This window comes from Anoplolepis gracilipes, chromosome 17 (genome assembly GCF_047496725.1).
Source record: "Anoplolepis gracilipes chromosome 17, ASM4749672v1, whole genome shotgun sequence".
In the NCBI taxonomy this organism is placed as follows: domain Eukaryota; kingdom Metazoa; phylum Arthropoda; class Insecta; order Hymenoptera; family Formicidae; genus Anoplolepis; species Anoplolepis gracilipes.
The window spans coordinates 1,570,742-1,589,368 of NC_132986.1; the positions used below are offsets into that span (position 1 = coordinate 1,570,742).

Below are 18,627 nucleotides of genomic sequence, written 5' to 3' on the forward strand. Positions count from 1 at the left end.
GCGTGGCCAATGGCGATTGACGACAATCATCGGGCCATGGCCGCGCGATTGGGCGGACACGGTGAGCTACATTGGCTGCTTTCCATTTAACGACACGATATCTTTTTCAACAACCAGTGACAACAGATAGAATGAGACGTGTGTCATTAAATGGAAAGCACTCATGTAAATTTACGTTCCAAAACGTCCTCTCCGACTGGATGCGATATCCAATGAAAGCTCTACTTTCGAGAAGAAAATTGCTTTCTCTCTCTTTTATGACTAATAATTAAAATTAAAATTTAATATTTAATTTCTATTTCTAATATTTTTTTACTGTATGCGTACTGCTCTCTAATAATGAATGAGTCACACAGATGACGAAATAAAATTGGTTTTTACGAGGAAACTTTTTCAAAATATAATTAATCTTCCATTATGTCATTCCTCTAAAATGCGCAATCATAGTTTGAAGTCAATTTTAATGACATATATAATTGAGACATTTAACAATAATTTATTTGTGTAAGCTTAGAATATTTTATACGATTATTATACATTATAACAATAAAATCATTTTCGCAAGAGATGGATCGACGATGTGGCAATTACAGAGCTGCCTTATATTGCTACAAAATATATCTTATTAAAAATATATAATCATAAAAATTTGATTATCAAATTTTAAATAATGAAAAAATTATGATCTTTTGGAGAAAACTGAAATACTATACTTAAAAAAGTCAATATGTATTAGATTTTCTTATGATAATAAAAAACATAAGTACATGCAAAATAAGATTTTAACAAAAATGTAGTAATATAAATTAAGAAAAATATATATATATTAGGATCTATTTGGAATAGAATTTTTTGATATTATGATAGCATAAGGACTATAGACTATTTTTCAAATATTGTCCTTTCAATAAAAACGAAAGATTTTAAAAGTAAATTATATAAATAAACTTCAATATTGAATAATTCCATAATGATCTAACATCAAGCATGTTTTCAATATATAAGCATTAGCATTAGTTTTAAATGGCAAAATCTTTACGAAGACATATATTGGGAATTATAAAAGAAGGTAACAACAATGCGGTTTGAATTCCATCGCATGTATCCTTCGTAAACATAAATTTATGCTATTTTGTTTGTCGTACTTTCTGCTGTATTTTTATATTACTTATTGTTATTCTTTCCACTGTTAGCCTGTTTTCCTCTTACAAAGAGTTGCATCCAACTGTTCCAGCCATGGTAGTAATAACATAATTTTTCTTCTGTAATTTGGATCCTTTGCAATAGGATTATGCTCCAAATATACAGTCTGTAATTTTTTGTTCGCTCCTAAATTCTCCAATGTATTCCAGTCTTCAATTTCATTATTATTCATCTGTAAATATTGAATGTAATAAATTTTAATTGTAATATATATATATATATATATATATATATATATATATATATGTATATTATAATAATAATTGTATAATATATATTTTTGCATAACTTACCCACAATTCTTCAAGATTTTCAAGATGATTCACATTTTGAATTTTTTTGATTTGATTGTTAGCTAGGTCCAATGTTGTTAATCCTGGACAATTTTCTATGCCTTCTATGCATGTTATACCATTTTCAGATAAATACAATTGATCCAATTTCTTTAATTCTTCAATATTCTCAATCTTTGTAATCCGATTACTTTGTAGACTTAATAATGTGAGGTTTTCCAAACTTTCTAGATTTTGGATTTTGGTAATTTTGTTTTTACCAAGAAATAAATTAGTCAGCTTTGGAAGGCTTTCCAGATTCTCAATTTCCCGTATTTTGTTATCACCTAATTCCAGTGTTGTGAGATTTGCCAAATGCGAAACGTTCTCGATATGTAAAATCTTATTAGATGATAAAAACAACTTTTGTAGATTTAATAAATTGTCTAATCCTTTTATCTTCTTAATGCGATTAAATGATAAGTCCAAAAGTCTGAAATCCATATAAATAATATTATTAAAAACATACAAACATGTACAAACGTTAAGTTATTAAAAGTATGTGTTTAATATATTAAAATCAACATACTCCAAGTTCACAAGAGCGTCCAGATTTTCTATGCTCATAATTTGATTATCTCTTAATTCTAATTCCACCAAAGTAGTAAGCGTATCAAGATTTTCTATTTTCTTTATAAGATTCCAAGTAAAGCATAATCTGCGTATTTGTGTTAGTGGCTCTAGATTTTCCAGTTTGGTTAATCTTGAATGGTTAAAATCTAGTTCCTGAAACACATTAGTAAGAATAATCTTTTGTTAAGTAAATGTTTATAACATAAAAACAATATATGTAAAAATTTTTTTGGAAAAAATTTATTAGAAAAGAATGCTTAGAAAAATAAAAAATAGTAAAAGTTACAAACTTCGCTATTAGGATCTATAATTAATATCTTGTCAGGCTCTTCAGATTCTTCTCTTTCATTTTCGGCCTCCATTTCAGCGGAACCTTCACTTTTATCTTCCTCTAAAATAATTGGATCAAACATAACCTTGCTTATCAGATAGTGTATACATTTATATAATTAAATTTTATCTTTCGAATATACCATGATTAGCCATTATCGGAAAAGTACGATGGAAGATGACGATATGGTAGTACGTAGATTTAATAAACGATCAGCTGTTATTAATTAAAACCACACAAAAATATCACTGATCTTTTCATCAAACTCTTTTATGCAATTAGCCGGTATCTCCGATAACACTATGATCCATTAATGGTAAAAAATGGTAGAATAAACACTACGCACTATATAAAATGACAGAGAGCTAAAGAAGCTCAAATCACGTAGAGAAGAGAAAAAAAACCCACACACATAAAACTTTCTAATAATATAAATAATAAATCAATCAAACGCTAGATGAAGCATGATGTCATTCAAGAACGCCAAGTGTCGGACATATCAGTAGCTCAGATGTTCCTCAACGTCAAAAAAAAAGGGCGCCAAATACGGAGTCATCTGACGTTCAACAATTTAAACTTGCAATAATGTACATGTACAGAAAAATCAATCTATCCCATGAAAAACGTAATAATATGATAGGTAAGTAATAAGTTTGTTCGTCTTGCTTACAATGCCCAGAAATTTCTGCACGAAAACGAGATAAATATATATTCGGACGTTAAAGAGAGAGAGAGAGAGAGAGAAATCACAGAAATCTAATTACCACCAAGTGTAAACAACACGAACAGACTTTTTATTTGCAGATACACAAGTTGTAGGATAAAATAGGATTCTGCTATTCTAGAATCGATTTCTTTTGCTATTTTTGTATCTACTCTCACAATTATTATTCCAATAATAAGTTCTAATGGCATATCCACAAAACGGAAATGAATCGCTTTGGATTATATCCGCTTTCTCCGTGCACATGGATCATAAACAATGTAGTAGTTGAACTGACCCCCACCACGACTTTTGTCTACCATCTTGTACCTATATATATTTTGGTGACGAAGTATAACCGGGAAGTTTAAACCAAAGTTAAAGTTAATCCTAACGTTGAAAAAAAAAACAAACTTATAATAATATAATAATATTACATATTACATGTATTACATAAAACAAGATCTTATATTTTTAACTTCACCTAATCTAGTCTCTCCTAATCTAGTACTGCTCAACACGGAGCACGCTTGCTCTTGCTTGATGTGAGTACGCAATGACAGATAAACCACGTGACTCATTAATGGCTAATCTAATTCTGTTCGACATTCTCTGCGTTCGAATTTCACTGCCAGTAAACTGCTAGTAAACTGCCAGTATTAAAAAATCTATAGTTTATATTACATTCAAACGCAGAGATTGGCGATTCTCTGATTATAGGACTTGTAGTAGAATCAGTAGAATTGACATGGACAATGTAGTAGAATTTCTAGTAGACAGCTAAACAACTGATTCATTTTCTTCAGTTTATGGCCGGATTATATTTTTTAGGGACCAACTACATAAATCTAAAGAAGAAGAACTGATTCATTATAGTGGAAGATTAAAAATAGAAGAGTTCCATTAAATCGATAATATATCATTGTTTTATTCTTTATATCCTCAAGTTTTTGTATTACATTACAATATATGTGTCTCTCTTTTCTGATTACTGTTAAACATTCATAATAAATTTAAGAATATAACATAAGATTATTGTACTTGTAAATTTTTTTGATAATGATTATCATGACCAAGCTATTATCATGTTAATTAGACCTTTTAAATGACTTTCAAAAATATAATTCATCACATTATATAACAACATTAATATGTCTACTAATAATTAATGCGTAAAAAGTGCAAGCACATATATATATATATCATATCAGAAGAAGAGTATAGTCCACAAGCAATAAAAATCTTATAAATGTTAACTGTTTTCTTATAAAATGGAGATTTTATTAGTATATTAAGAAACAGCATGGCTCTAAAGGGGATAAAAGTTGTGGAATTAGCTGGACTTGCTCCAGGACCCTTTTGTGGAATGATCTTAGCAGATTTTGGAGCATCTGTTATCAGAATAGACAAGGTAACTAGAAAGAAACATATTTTATTTTAGGATTCTATTAAAATACAACATACATGTGTGCAGTTTATATTAAAATATGAATAAATATGTAAAAAAGAATTAATTATATTATTATTTCATATATATTGAATAAAATAAAATTAAGTTATAAGAATTTTTTATTCTAGAATCATTTATATCTTAATTTTTTTTTACTATACAGATTGGAGCTCCAGCGTTAGATTATCTGGGCCATGGAAAGAGATCAATAGCATTAAATTTAAAATCTGAAAAAGGAGTCAATATTTTCAAAAAATTAAGTGACCAAAGTGACGTTATTATTGATACATATAGAAGAGGTAAGCAATTTTAATCTTTGAAATAAAATCTGTTATTAACAAATAATTTGTAATTTTAATTAGAAATAACATTTAATTTTTTAATTTAAATGTATGTACAATTAATTTATATACAATAATAAAGAAAAAATCTTTTCATTTGTACAAAAATATATATAATATATATAATGTAGGTGTTATGGAAAAATTAAAGATTGGACCAAATGAACTTATGGCAACAAATAAGAAGTTGATATATGCTAGATTAACTGGATATGGTCAGGATGGCTTGTATGCGGATATGGCTGGTCATGATATTAATTATTTAGGTTTATCTGGTAATATAATGTTACAATATATAATTCATTATAGAATTATTTATGAAATAGTATAGATACACTGTGCTTTTATATTCATATAAGTGTATCTTTACTTCTATATAAAGATTATACTTTATTTGTTATCATTATAACATATTCGTTTACATTAGAACTTTGTTACTTATTTTGTGAGAATAAGATAAAAAATTGTTAATAGGACTGTTATCTTTATTTGGCCGATATAACGAGAAACCTACACCACCTGTTAATCTAGCTGCTGACTTTGGTGGTGGTGGTTTAACGTGTGCCTTTGGGATAATTTTGGCACTGTATGAGCGAACTAAAAGCAATCTTGGACAGGTAATAGATGCAACAATGGTAGAGGGATCAGCATATTTAGGCTCTTGGCTATTTAGATCCCAAAAACTGCCTGGTATATGGGGAAATGCACGTGGCAAAAATATGTAAGTGCTTCCTTGGGATATATAACATGCTCTTGATTTTTAATTTTTGAAAGATATTCCTAAAAGTATCTTTTTAACAGACTCGATACAGGTTCACATTTCTACGATACATACGAGACAAAAGACAAGCTTTATATGTGTGTTGGAGCACTCGAACCACAGTTTTACGAAATTTTCGTGGAAAAACTTGGTTTGTCGAGTGAGGAAGTACCGCAATTTGAAAATTTCGACGAGAATCGTCGTAAAATTACAGAAATTTTCAAAAAAAAGACTCAAGCAGAATGGTGTGCTATATTTGATGGTACTGATGCATGTGTTACACCAATGCTAAGCTTGAAAGATACTGTGTCACATAATCACAATAAGCAGAGACAATCGTTCACAATTGTGGGAGATGACATAATTCCAAATCCTGCTCCTCGCTTGTCTCGCACACCCGGTAGTTCTAGAAGAATTTGTAGAAACCCAGAACCTGGTGAAGACACTATAGAAATTTTAACTGAATTGAAATTTCAATCTAAAGAAATTGACAATTTATTATCAAACGGGATTGCTTATCAGGCACATCAAACATCGAAAATTTAATATGGAAATTATTCATAATGAACGTTCTATATGCGTATATATAATGAATATTTATAATGAATATTTTGTATACATATAAACTATATATATATATGTGAACACACAATAATTAAATAAAATGGGAGAGAAATACAAAAAAGAATATATAGTATACGAAAAAGAATTTTTATTTTTTTATCTTTGTATATATCGACGATTGTTGGATATAAAATAAAGAGAAAAATAATTGATTATGCACAAATAAACCATATAAGATTACATTTAACATTTAAGTTTTTTACATACACCTCAGTATAGCCTATTGGCTATAAATTCTACAGAGAATATACCATAGAATTGCCAAGAATATTGCAAGATCTTGTCAAACTATTCATCATAACATAAAAAACAATTTGCTATAATTAATTGGAGCAGTTATACTAAACTGAAGTGTACAATAAATATATAAAAATCTTAATATATACAAATATACTAAAAACCCATCAGTATTGTACTGGCAGTAACAGATGTTTCCCTCGGTGCGCTAGCTTGCCGCACGCTCATCTCCCACGTATCCAACAGCTGAGAGAGCGAGAAACGACGTGGCAGTTTTGCAACACGAGCATTCAGAGCTTTTTGTACAGCGCATAGGAATGCTGTTGCCTCATATTCATGCGGCGCCATAACACAGCGAGGTGGTGTTGAAGGGTAATCCGCTGGGACCGTGACCGAGATCGGAGGTACACATGGAAGATGACGATCATCGAGCCAACATATCAGTTGTATGCATTTGGATCCATTTTGTTGCGCAGGATCTAGACTAACCTGAAATGAAAAAATTATTTTATTAGTAATAATTATGTTGTATAAATTTTTATTTAATTTTCGTGTATAGTAATTCGGGATAAAATTCTATGTGTATAATTTGATAGAGCACGTGATATATTTTTAATCTATGTGAATTATATCTATAAAAAGATTAGAACATTTATATTTATATTTATAAATAAAAAATCCAATGGACAATATAGGCATATTCGTCATAAATACTAAACTTTTAATAATAATGCATGATTTAAATAATAGTCTGTCGAAAATGAACTAAAGGCAAAGTTATTATATACCTTAAATCGCTGATCTAATCTAGCTATCTCTCCTTGTAATACATCTGGTATTTCACTAGGTGTTTCTTCTACCTTTTGCTTCTTCAGTGGTGGTGGCAAATTTCTAGTTTTACATATAAAATGAAATATATGTACATTTACATTCAGATCATAAACTTATTATTAGTAAAATGTTATTTGTATATACAAATGAATATAAATGGATGATAAAGAAAAGCCTATATATCTGCATATTTATGTGTTCATCCATATACACACGTACGCATACAACTATAACGTACTTACTTTATCTCAGGTCCAAATAAGGCATCTAGACATGGTCCAAAGGTACGTTGCAACGTGTGATTGATTACTGGACTTTGAAGATGTGTGTTTACAGCCTCTAATAACGGACTGAAGATTTGATGTTCTTTCAATGTCGTTACCGGTGGCCCTACACTACCATCTCCCCTTTTAAAGTCCAATTTTTCTAAAACGACTTCGCATTTCAGCAATGTATCTAGTGGCATACGTTTACTCGGATTTGATAAAATCTCCAAAAGCTTCTTCATCTTGCTAAGTTTATCGACATCTGCAGCAAACAGTAGACACAGTATAAATATAAATATTAATACTGTTTATATATAAATTATTGGAGAAGAACATAAACATGTTCAATAACAAATGTTAATTTCTCAAATATTGATTCTTTCTTTGTTAAATATTTCATCTACAAAAATAATTCTATTATCTTGTGTTTTTGTAATGTTAAAAGTATATGTACATACATAATTCTGAGAAATTAAACTTTTAAAAATAAACGAACAAAATAAACAGTTTTATTTAAAAATAAAAAAGTTTGCTCTGTAAAAATTAAAACATACTAAATAATTACAAATGCAATATGAGTTAATAAAATTATCACAGATAAAATAATTTTTAACATGTATGTGCATGTGCATATATTCTTACTTCCTTCGCTGCTCATCTTGGCAATCATTCTTCGTAATGGCTCAATATATTTACTCAATTGTCTGACTTTATCTCTGTAAGCTTGATCCTCTTGTTGAGGACTGGGTGTAGCACCTACACCTCCGGGAGTATTTAACGAACTGCTGGGAGATGGTGCCATACCTAGTTTAATGTATTATGGTTTACTTTCTAATATACAATATTCTCCTATGATTATTTTCATAAATTACTTGAACTTACCTACGGAATTTACAGAACGCGATGGTCCTGTCATGATGGCATGCTGAGGACTTGGTGATGGCACTAGAGCAGGCGAGGCTACCATTTGATTGCTATGAAAATATTTTTCATCTTGTTATGAGATATACTGTCTCTATATTTGTTAAAAATTATATACATTAAAATTACCTTGATGGTGCTAAACCAGCTGGACTTGGAGCCGAAGGAGATGGGCTTTGCCTTAAGAATTGAGTAGGCGTAACATTACGTGGACCAGGGAATCCGGTATTCATCATTTCGTTTGGCTGATAAAAATAAAAACGATAATATTAGGATATTATCAATGATGAATTAAGGAACTATCATTAATGATATCACTAATATTAATAACAATAAAAAAATAAGCATGCACGGTACTTTTCTTTGAATATGATTCAACTGCTGCTGCATCTGCCCAGGACCCAATTGTGTAGGACCAATTTGATTCATTTGTTGCGGCATGCTCGTTTGTATATTGCCTATTGGACCCGCGATTTGGTTATTCATTTGACTCGGTAGTTGATTCTGCATTTGGGACTGTTACAAAAACAAGCATAAATGATTTATTTTTTTCTAAACTTTTTTTTATATATAGATATAATTACTTAGATGTACTAGAATAAGTAAATGATACTTATGTGGATGATATACCTGCATATTTTGTTGCATCTGTCCAGTGGATAGTTGACCCATCTGTGCAGGTACCATTTGATTCATTTGTTGAGGAATGTTTCCTTGTCCCATTTGGTTCATTTGAGTCAACATAGGATTGTTTTGCATAGTTTGAATTGGACCCATGTGACTCATCGGACCACCAGTTTGCGATGGCATCATACCCATACCTGGCATTTTATTCTGCATGCCAGGCATATTCATTGGTTGACCAGGTCGTTGATTTAAACTTTGCAAAACTAACAAGAAAATATGCAAAATCTCGAATACTATTTATCATTTAGAGGCATATTTTCGTATTCTCTCAAATTCATATATATTTCAAAAAAAACTTAAAAATATAATAATATTATATATAGTAAAACAAAATATGAATAATCTTTCAAGAATGTACTATAAATCAGAAAGTATAAGTTGTATTCAATAATTGTGTATCAATTTAATATATAAATCATTTTTCTATTCATTAAATTATATGTAAAATAAACATAGAAAATATAATAATGTGAATATAGAGATAATTTTATAAAAATTTCCAAACGAACACACATAGTTAAATCTATAATAATTATTTAATTTGTGCTCTCTGAGTTTTCTGGTTCTATATAATTTTCGTTTTCCATAAATCTTTTAAATGCCATCTCTAATGGAAAATTATAAAAATTTTCCAACTTTAACTTTAATTCTTTTATTATCTTTTTTAAATTATTATTCTTATTTTTTATATCAATCCATGATCGAGTGTGTTTATACTCGCAGGTGATTTTGCAAACTTCAATATCTTTATTTAATTTTAATTTTACCACAATCTTGTCTCTAATGTTTAACTTTCGCAGACCATTTGGCCATGCATTCTCTGTAAATATTAATTCTATTTTTTCAATAGAACTAGAATTAATGCAAAATTGCATATCCTTGTAACTTCTTCTTGCATTGTATATGAACTGATGTACAGTGGCAAAGCGCTTCATATAAGCATTTATCGATCGTTGCATTTCATCAATTATAGCCAATATATTTTCAGAGATAGGGTGATAAGTGCCGGATTCAAGTTTGCCTTTGAAATCAATCACTTCTGGTACAAAAGAGTAGCCTGAACTGAAGTACCATTTACGTCGAAATCTACAATATACGAGTGTTATCTTAAATGTAAAAATCTCTGCACCAAGTACTTCTCTGTTTCCTTTGTACTTGCTTATGTACTTTACAAAACTCTCGCTCGTTCGTATTAATACATCTTTCATTCTCTTTTGATATCTTTCTTCTAAGTCATGTCGTTGTATTAACCAATCTTCATATAATGATTCCTCCTTATTTCTCTGCTGCATATATTTAGATTCATCATCACGACTATTTATTTGTCCATTATCTAAATCGTAGGCAGATTCATCACTCGCGTATTGTTCATTCGCGTATTGTGCGTAATATAGATTATCTAATCGCTCCATTTGTTGAAGTTACTTCTGTATAATGCGTTTCTTCTTTAAACACGATGTTTCTTCGATATTTCGTAACTACTTAATGTATATTATTTAGCTGTTCTCGACTAATGACGCTTCAAAATACGTTTCAATTTACAACCTCTTCAAGGTCAAGATTATCATAATATTTACTATAATAGCTAAAGCACAGAAAAACTTACATTTCACCTCAAGATTCATTCTCTTTCAATCAAAAATTATCAATTATTATTATATTTATTCATACAGATATAGAAATTTGTTTATATAGAGTAATTAATGTAAGAAATTTAAAAAAAATAATATAATTTAATATATTATAATATGTGAAGCAAACTTTATTTACTATGTTTATAGTAAATTATCTATCAACTATATTATGTTATACTGTCTTCGTGATATCAATGGATAAATTTTTTGTCTCAATATGAAAAAAAATTAATATATATTGATAAAATAAAGCAAAAATATATCAGTGATTTATACACTTCGAATGTTCTGATATCAAATTATTCTGACACAGTTTTTTAATTATAAATATGTTAATTACTTACGATTAGTTGCAGTGTTTGCAGGTGGTTGTGGAATTATCCCCTGATGATTAGGCCCTGGAGCTCCCATACCCATCATTTGATTATTTCCTGTTCCTTGACGCGCCAACGTCTGTAAAGCGCCGATTGGATCCGGCATGCCTTGATTGTTAGTACCAGCATTACCTGGTGCATTACCAGTTGCGCCTTTTTTGGAATCTATAGAAAAAGTCGAATTTTACTGAATTAGTACAAAATAATTGCAAATAATGAAACTGAGTTTTAAAATGTTAATATAACGCAACACTGGATATCAATACTGTAATTTAATGTAAAACTTGAAATTTTGTATCACAAAATAATATATAAAAATATTGACAACACAGTTCACAGTATAAATTAATAAACAATGAGCAACATATTTTTTAATTATAACTGACAAATGCATCTTACTTTTTCATATATTATTTAATAGATTGTATATTATTTAAAGACTTTAATATATTTCAAAGTTCTCTCTCTCTCTCTTGAAGAAATTTATATATATTAAATATCCAATATGTATGTTAATACATAACTTTAAAATCAGTCTCATCACTCTTATGATAAATCTTACACATATTATCATAAAATAAAAAATTAATATATAATTTAAAAAGATTACTCATTTCTCTGACATGAAGAATTAATCTCGCGACAAAGCCCAAGTATTCCTCCTACAAAAAAAAAAAGAAACACATTAGAAGACAATAATAAAAACTTTACTGAAAAGCAGTAGATAATCTAACATAGATTAATCATAAATGACAGACTTTTAAAATATTAATTGCTATAACAATCTTACTAACAAGAAATTATTTTAAACTAATATTACTAAAGCGAAGAATATTATATATGCTCAAGATTTTTCAAGTAGCAATTTTAGACAAACCTTAGATTTTGCCTTTTGGAAGACATGATTTTCCATTTCGATGCTATTTTTTGTTGTAGGCATTCCAGACATCTGTATAGCTTCATCTCTGTCAATAAAAATGTTTAGAATTATATATCAAACAAACAATTAAATAGTTTTTTTTAACAGTAGTACATGTTATTCAAATAAAAGAGAAAAAAAATGAAACACAATTATTAGAAAAATTAAAGGTAAAAAACAGAAAGGATAGAAACAAAACTGTTATACTTAACTTTGATATAAAGCTAACTAATATATATTGTTTTACGTATAAATAAAATGTATATAAAATATTTCAAGTACGTGTATAAATATAATAAACTGTAAATAAAAAAATATGTAAAAATTTCAAGGTGTCACTCTCTTTGATTAATAACACCTTATCTTCAAATATTATAGGTAATGTTTTTATCTTGTAAAATGTAACAGATGCGAATTGACTTACATTTTTGCAATTACGCTCTGCCGAAAGCTTTGGGTTTTCCATGAATCATCCGTGGCCATGGTTAATTCCAATATTTAACAATTTAAATAAATCAAACTTGTGAATCTGAATATTCGCAGTAACCTATACGTGGTTGCACAAATATACGACTTATAGATATTTTTTATTCTTGATGTGAGATGTGACTGGACTGTACTGAATACTGAAGCGCTCAAAGATTTACTCTTTGAAAGCTCTAATAGTTCTGTAGCTATCGACTGTCAAATCGTTATATAGGAATGATTGCCGTTCATACATATAGATGGAGCAAAATAATTCTGTGTTATCATCTGATGGTAAAACACATGTATATTATTTTATTATCTATATATATATTGTTTTTCTTACAATTTCAAATACTCATCAAAATTTGAATATGTTAAAACTGTCTGGACGATATTTTATTCATAATTTTATATTATTCAATATTTTTAAAACGATATTGGACAAATATCGAATATTCGATAATATTCGATTAACGATAAATATCTCTATTGCGATTTAAAACACTTGTCTGTTCGATGTGGAAATGATTTATTTCCTTATAATTTTCTCATAATTCGATATATTTTAAATATTTATATTAATAAAAATACGACGAACATCGTAAGATAAATAAAAAAATCGTGTAAATTATCAAAATGGCATTGTCAAAAGGTATGTGAATAATTCTTAAGTTCCATGTATGATACACGTTTCATAATAACCTAAAATCTACTGTAATTTAATTATAATAATTTTTATAGCAATATTTAATATTTATATTTATAATAAATTTTTATTATTTTTTTATAATAATACAATTTATATGTATTAATAGCTTTTTATAATAATTTTTTATAATTAATTTTGCAGCATTATTAAAACGTTTAAATTCAGATGATGAACCTTTGCCGAAACGATTAAAATTAGCAGAAACTACATTTTCTACTATGGATCTGCCACTTATTCGCAAAGAAGAATTGCTTCTGGAGTGGCTGTGTAAAATTTGTGTCACAAATCGACATGTTTGGAGAAGTTTGAATAATTGCTTAAAATCTGCCCACATTGATATTAAGCGAAACAATGTGAAACAATGTTTGGTCGATATGCTTATGCAAACATTAAATAGTAATATGATGGATGTATACGAAGAAGTTCTTGAGTGCTGCAGCTTAATATTTGCCAATAATAGTATGCGACAATATTTTGCAAACAAACCAAAGAATCTAGGTTTCTTAATCAAAATCTTATTTAATAATGTATCAGAGCATTCTAGCTGTCACAATGAAATACAAGAAGAATATGGCCAATTACTCAAGCCATGTAAATTATCGCCTGCAGAAAATCATGCTATAATAAGCATTATTGAAAGTTTAATGCAAATATATAAACAATTGATAACTATAAAAAACGAATTAAGATCAATCTTTATACATGATATTTTATATTCTATGTGCAATTTAATTGATCACAGATATACAGATAATACAAACAAACTTGGTGCAATGGCATATAAATGTATTCAGCAGCTGTTGCTCAGAGAAACCAAATTGATGCGAAATAAGCAAACTGCAGAAAATATCCAAGCAATGTTCTCAGACTTATTTTGCACATTATCTGAAAATGTGGAAACATTAAATTTTCAGAGTAATTTTCTTACATATCAGTTTATTTTCCGTGCTGTGATAGGTACTTACAAATCGGATACTGCTTTATTAGATGCATTTTTCAGAAATCTGATTAACTCATCTGGGAAATATAAATGGGAAATCTTGAATTCTTTTCTCAAACTACTAAATGATGTAACATTTGACTTTGATAATACTATAGAAAATGTCACACTATTCGAGTATTTTCAGAAAATTATAAGTGACATCTTAACATACAACGACATTATGTGCATACATTATAATATACTTACACAAATTTCGTATATCAATCCACTTTTAATAGAGAGAAATATTCCAGATATCTTAAATAAGATATTGATGAAAGAACAAACAATTGAATACACAAACTTATTAATCGCTATTTTGCACTCCAGTATGAAATTGAGACATGAACAAAAGTTATTTTCACAATTGTTAATGTCACTCAAGCAGCATTTGACAACGAGGAAAGTGTACAAAACAAACATGTCATTTTTTCCGCACGAATTTAAAATGAAATTGAAAGAAATAATTAGCAACTTTTCCAGTTCACAAACGATTGCAACTTTAAGAACGTTAATACATTATTTAAATGTAGATTGTGTAGAATTGTTAGAATGCAATACTTCACGTAAGAATTTGTTTATATTTTGTACTATATATATTTTTAATTTAGTAACGTAACGAAATGTCACTAGAAATAATATTAGAATATAATTTATATTTCGCTTTTTTAAATATAAAAGATAGAAATGTATTAATATTGCAGGTAAAAATATATTGATATTACAAGCAACAGTAGAATTGCTTGTTGTACTTTTTGAAGGTACACAGATTTTTGAATATACTAGAACACTGTCCACTCATGAAAAATTCGTTAATAATTTAGACAAATTGGGAAATGCTTTATCATTGTTGATAAATAAAGCATTGTGTTTAAGTCATGATAAGAATGTTATCTTACTATTATTAAGTGCAGTGCAATCATTGAGTGAAATGCAGGCCATGTTAAGATATTACATACCAAAAGGTGCTGATACAAAGAAACTACTATTTCCAATTCTGGATGACCCTTGGCAACAATTAATTCAAAGAATAACTAATTTTGGAGAAGACAATTGCAAAAATATTATGGTACCTATAGAAATATTGTGAAAACTCATCATACAATATTTAATTCTTAATATTTCAGCAAAACTTATATCTGTCAATTTCAGAATAAACTTATTTTACATCGAATAAGATTAAATACATCAAATGAATCTATTAAACTTAATGGTTTAATAGGTGGTCTTGAATATGCTTGGAGTTCTATCTTGAAATATAACTCAGATATACTTTCATTTTTAAGTGACAAAGAGATTTCCAAAGTGACATGTTTATTGTTGAATGATATAACATCAAGTGAAAAGAATTTTCATGAATGGCTTCATTTATTAAATAATGATTGTCTTCAAGAAAATAGACGCTTTGTAATGTGTCTCTTAAGTCATATTCTCGTTCAAATTGGACACTGTTTGTCATCAGGATGTACAAAATCCATTATAGAACACAATGTAATAGTAAATAATATTGATGTAAGTAATATATTTTCAATTTTTAGTTAAGTCTAAATCGAAATTATATCTCTGTCAAAATTTTCTCATTAATTATATTCTAATTAATTAAAACTGTAGGAATTGTTGATGGAGAACAAAGAAATTATTATGCTGGACGTTTTGCAAATTATAAAAGAAGTGATATTACAAGAACCATGGGTGCAAATGACAAATGCAACGTCCTCTAAAATAAAATTACATTTGGAAATATTACTCCATTTACCGATGATATATTTTAATTCTAATACAAGAATGTTAATATTCCTAGTTATATACTCTATTAGCAGAGAATGTGAAAAAAGTGAAATATTAACATTATGCAACATGATCTTTTCAGGTAATTTTATTTCTTTAAAACTTATATGTATGTTTCTTAATTTTTTAAATTACTTTTTTTAATTACTTATTTACATGCGGAAGTTTCGAATAAAAATTTACTTTAGAATACATAATAAAAACATTACTGATTTTGCAGATTTACTAGAAAAAATCGGAATCGACATATTTCAATATATAGAACCAACAATGTTGATAAAACAGTTATCGCAAAATAAAGCATTTTTGAAAACTTGCGAATATTCTCTTCGCAATGTGAAAACATACACCACTTTCAAGAGTCTCATAAAAAGTTGTGCTGAATGCAAGGAAACTATGTACAGTCTTTTGGAATGCATTGATGTGGTCAAACCAAAACTAGATACTGAACAAAAAATCATATTCAAAAAGGCAGAGAAAAGATTAGGCAAAGCTATTTTAAAAATATTACCTGAAAAATTAAACAATGCTTCTGATATAAAATGTTTGACAGCAGTGTTAAGAATAACAGTATCAACCGGAAAAGTTATTGATGATACTTTGAAAAAATTAACTGAATTAACTCTCGATAATATATTCACAGTAAGTATTATAGAAGAAATTATATTGTTCTTCCTTTTATATAATAAATAAAATAATAAAAGTAATAGGCTCAGTATGATAATAACTTAGTAGCTAGTAGTTAGTAAAGTCACATATTCACATATATATTAATTATTTTATATTAATTATAAAATATAATAATGAAATATATTACATATGCCAATGAGAGAACTGTAAAAAATTATAAAATGTTAGCAAGCATCTCACCAAAATCTGATGAGAACATAATTAATATATAATAATTAATATTCACATTTATGCCTTTTTTTAATATTAATTTACTTTTCACTAAAAATGGTCCGAAAACTTTTGTCATTAATGTATATTTTGTGAATAATTTGTATTGCAACTAAATTTGTGCACTCATAATCGCGCCTTGGCTCTTATTTTCTTATATATATATTACTTCAATGTTTTTAATAAACAAACTTTTTTTTACAGAAACGGATAACAGAAAATTCAAATAACACAAGTGATGATGCATTGTTGCAACAAAGTGTAAAATTGGCTATTATTGTTTTACGACATCGTAAAATGTTTGATATCCAAGATAAAATCATAAAAAATTTATGGTTTATAGTACTGAAGCATCCTTGCAAGAATTTACTCGAAGCATTATTATTGGCATCTCCTGACTCAAAAGAATTTTACGAATTTTTAAGATTACTGTATACTAAGACGGTAAATTCTCACATTAATACATATATTAATATTAATAAGATCTATTTATATTTTATAATTTTTTTTCCTTATAGATTGATGGCTTGTCACAAGCAGATGAAGCAGCATGGACGAATTTGTTTGTCATTTGGAGTGGCATAATGAAGACAGACATGAGAGTCAAGCGTAATAAGGCACGTTTGGATGCAATCAACAATTTATTTGATATGGTACTCTTGTTGGATATTCCTGACAAATGTTGGTCAAGCATATTGTGTTTATCTCATGATATAATCAGTATCAAGCACTTACTTATTCCTAATACTACGATTGATCTTATCGTACTGATCAGTTTAAAATCGCTCGTCAAAGTAAAAATATCGTCATGCGATAATGTGCTCGCCATCTGTGAAACACTAATGAAAGTCAGAACAAATGTGATAACAGACAGATTACCCAATTTATTATTGTTGTATAGAAATGTAGTAAATATCATTGTCGATGCATCGAAAAGCGTGACCGATAAATTTGACGAGCACCGGTTTAGATGTTTCGCGCTCAATATCGAAAAGTAAGTTTAAATTGATTCTTTCGAAAAGATTTTTACCCATCAGATATTGATATATAATTTATTTATTAATGTTGAAAAAAAAGTAATAGACATTTTTTCGATAGACTTACAGGTTTATTGATAAAATTGAAAAAAGATATGACTCGACTAAGTCCCTATGTGATAGCTGATTTCTTACAATTGTGTGTAAAAGACTCTATACCATCTTATATTAAGGTAATGTCTTTACATGTAATTATTATCTTATTGGATTATTTTTGTTACATATTTCTATGTTGCAGATGGCTTTGTATAATTCTTTGTGTCAATTAATTAGTATTTGTGATCAGCATGGAATTGCCTTTTTATCTCGCACATTGCCAACATCGTTGCAGGAAGTCTTCAAAGTACAATTAAATACATTTAATAAGTTTTATAAATACTCTGGCAAGGTTTAAGTGTTCTTCTCTAGGAGAGTAATTTGATACTTTTCTTGAAAATTTAATTAAATACAAAAACAGATATGACTATAAATTTATTTTTATACTTAATCTACCTCCTCCACACACATACACACACACACACACACACACACACACACACACACACACACACACACAC

At 28.4% G+C, this 18,627-nt stretch overlaps 5 protein-coding genes across 5 annotated transcripts; 2 read left to right on the plus strand and 3 right to left on the minus strand.

Annotated features, from left to right (window-relative positions):
- Positions 1 to 476: 476 nt before the first annotated feature.
- On the minus strand, positions 477 to 2,998 carry LOC140674993 (uncharacterized). Its single transcript, XM_072908961.1, has 5 exons — positions 2,582 to 2,998; positions 2,399 to 2,499; positions 2,065 to 2,261; positions 1,497 to 1,968; positions 477 to 1,375 (listed from the first exon to the last, which is right to left on the minus strand). Exons 1-5 carry the CDS (start codon positions 2,592 to 2,594, stop codon positions 1,190 to 1,192), a joined length of 969 nt encoding a protein of 322 aa, XP_072765062.1. The 5' UTR covers positions 2,595 to 2,998; the 3' UTR covers positions 477 to 1,189.
- Positions 2,999 to 3,735: 737 nt separating this feature from the next.
- Positions 3,736 to 6,377, plus strand: Amacr (Alpha-methylacyl-CoA racemase). Its single transcript, XM_072909187.1, has 5 exons — positions 3,736 to 4,553; positions 4,756 to 4,891; positions 5,065 to 5,208; positions 5,408 to 5,654; positions 5,735 to 6,377. Exons 1-5 carry the CDS (start codon positions 4,446 to 4,448, stop codon positions 6,237 to 6,239), a joined length of 1,140 nt encoding a protein of 379 aa, XP_072765288.1. The 5' UTR covers positions 3,736 to 4,445; the 3' UTR covers positions 6,240 to 6,377.
- Positions 6,378 to 6,385: 8 nt separating this feature from the next.
- On the minus strand, positions 6,386 to 12,825 carry LOC140675113 (mediator of RNA polymerase II transcription subunit 15-like). Its single transcript, XM_072909186.1, has 12 exons — positions 12,611 to 12,825; positions 12,145 to 12,232; positions 11,878 to 11,929; positions 11,238 to 11,432; positions 9,203 to 9,462; positions 8,930 to 9,088; positions 8,702 to 8,817; positions 8,534 to 8,625; positions 8,294 to 8,455; positions 7,628 to 7,913; positions 7,343 to 7,445; positions 6,386 to 7,043 (listed from the first exon to the last, which is right to left on the minus strand). The coding sequence occupies exons 1-12, from the start codon at positions 12,667 to 12,669 to the stop codon at positions 6,711 to 6,713; spliced, it is 1,905 nt and encodes a 634-aa protein (XP_072765287.1). The 5' UTR covers positions 12,670 to 12,825; the 3' UTR covers positions 6,386 to 6,710.
- LOC140675115 (uncharacterized) lies at positions 9,469 to 11,028 on the minus strand. Its single transcript, XM_072909188.1, has one exon. It carries the CDS (start codon positions 10,669 to 10,671, stop codon positions 9,796 to 9,798), a length of 876 nt encoding a protein of 291 aa, XP_072765289.1. The 5' UTR covers positions 10,672 to 11,028; the 3' UTR covers positions 9,469 to 9,795.
- Positions 12,826 to 13,136: 311 nt separating the features above from the next.
- LOC140675012 (uncharacterized) lies at positions 13,137 to 18,602 on the plus strand. Its single transcript, XM_072909000.1, has 10 exons — positions 13,137 to 13,306; positions 13,505 to 14,911; positions 15,050 to 15,414; positions 15,498 to 15,857; positions 15,957 to 16,215; positions 16,354 to 16,775; positions 17,238 to 17,477; positions 17,552 to 18,027; positions 18,132 to 18,243; positions 18,309 to 18,602. Exons 1-10 carry the CDS (start codon positions 13,291 to 13,293, stop codon positions 18,462 to 18,464), a joined length of 3,813 nt encoding a protein of 1,270 aa, XP_072765101.1. The 5' UTR covers positions 13,137 to 13,290; the 3' UTR covers positions 18,465 to 18,602.
- The last annotated feature ends 25 nt before the right edge of the window (positions 18,603 to 18,627 follow it).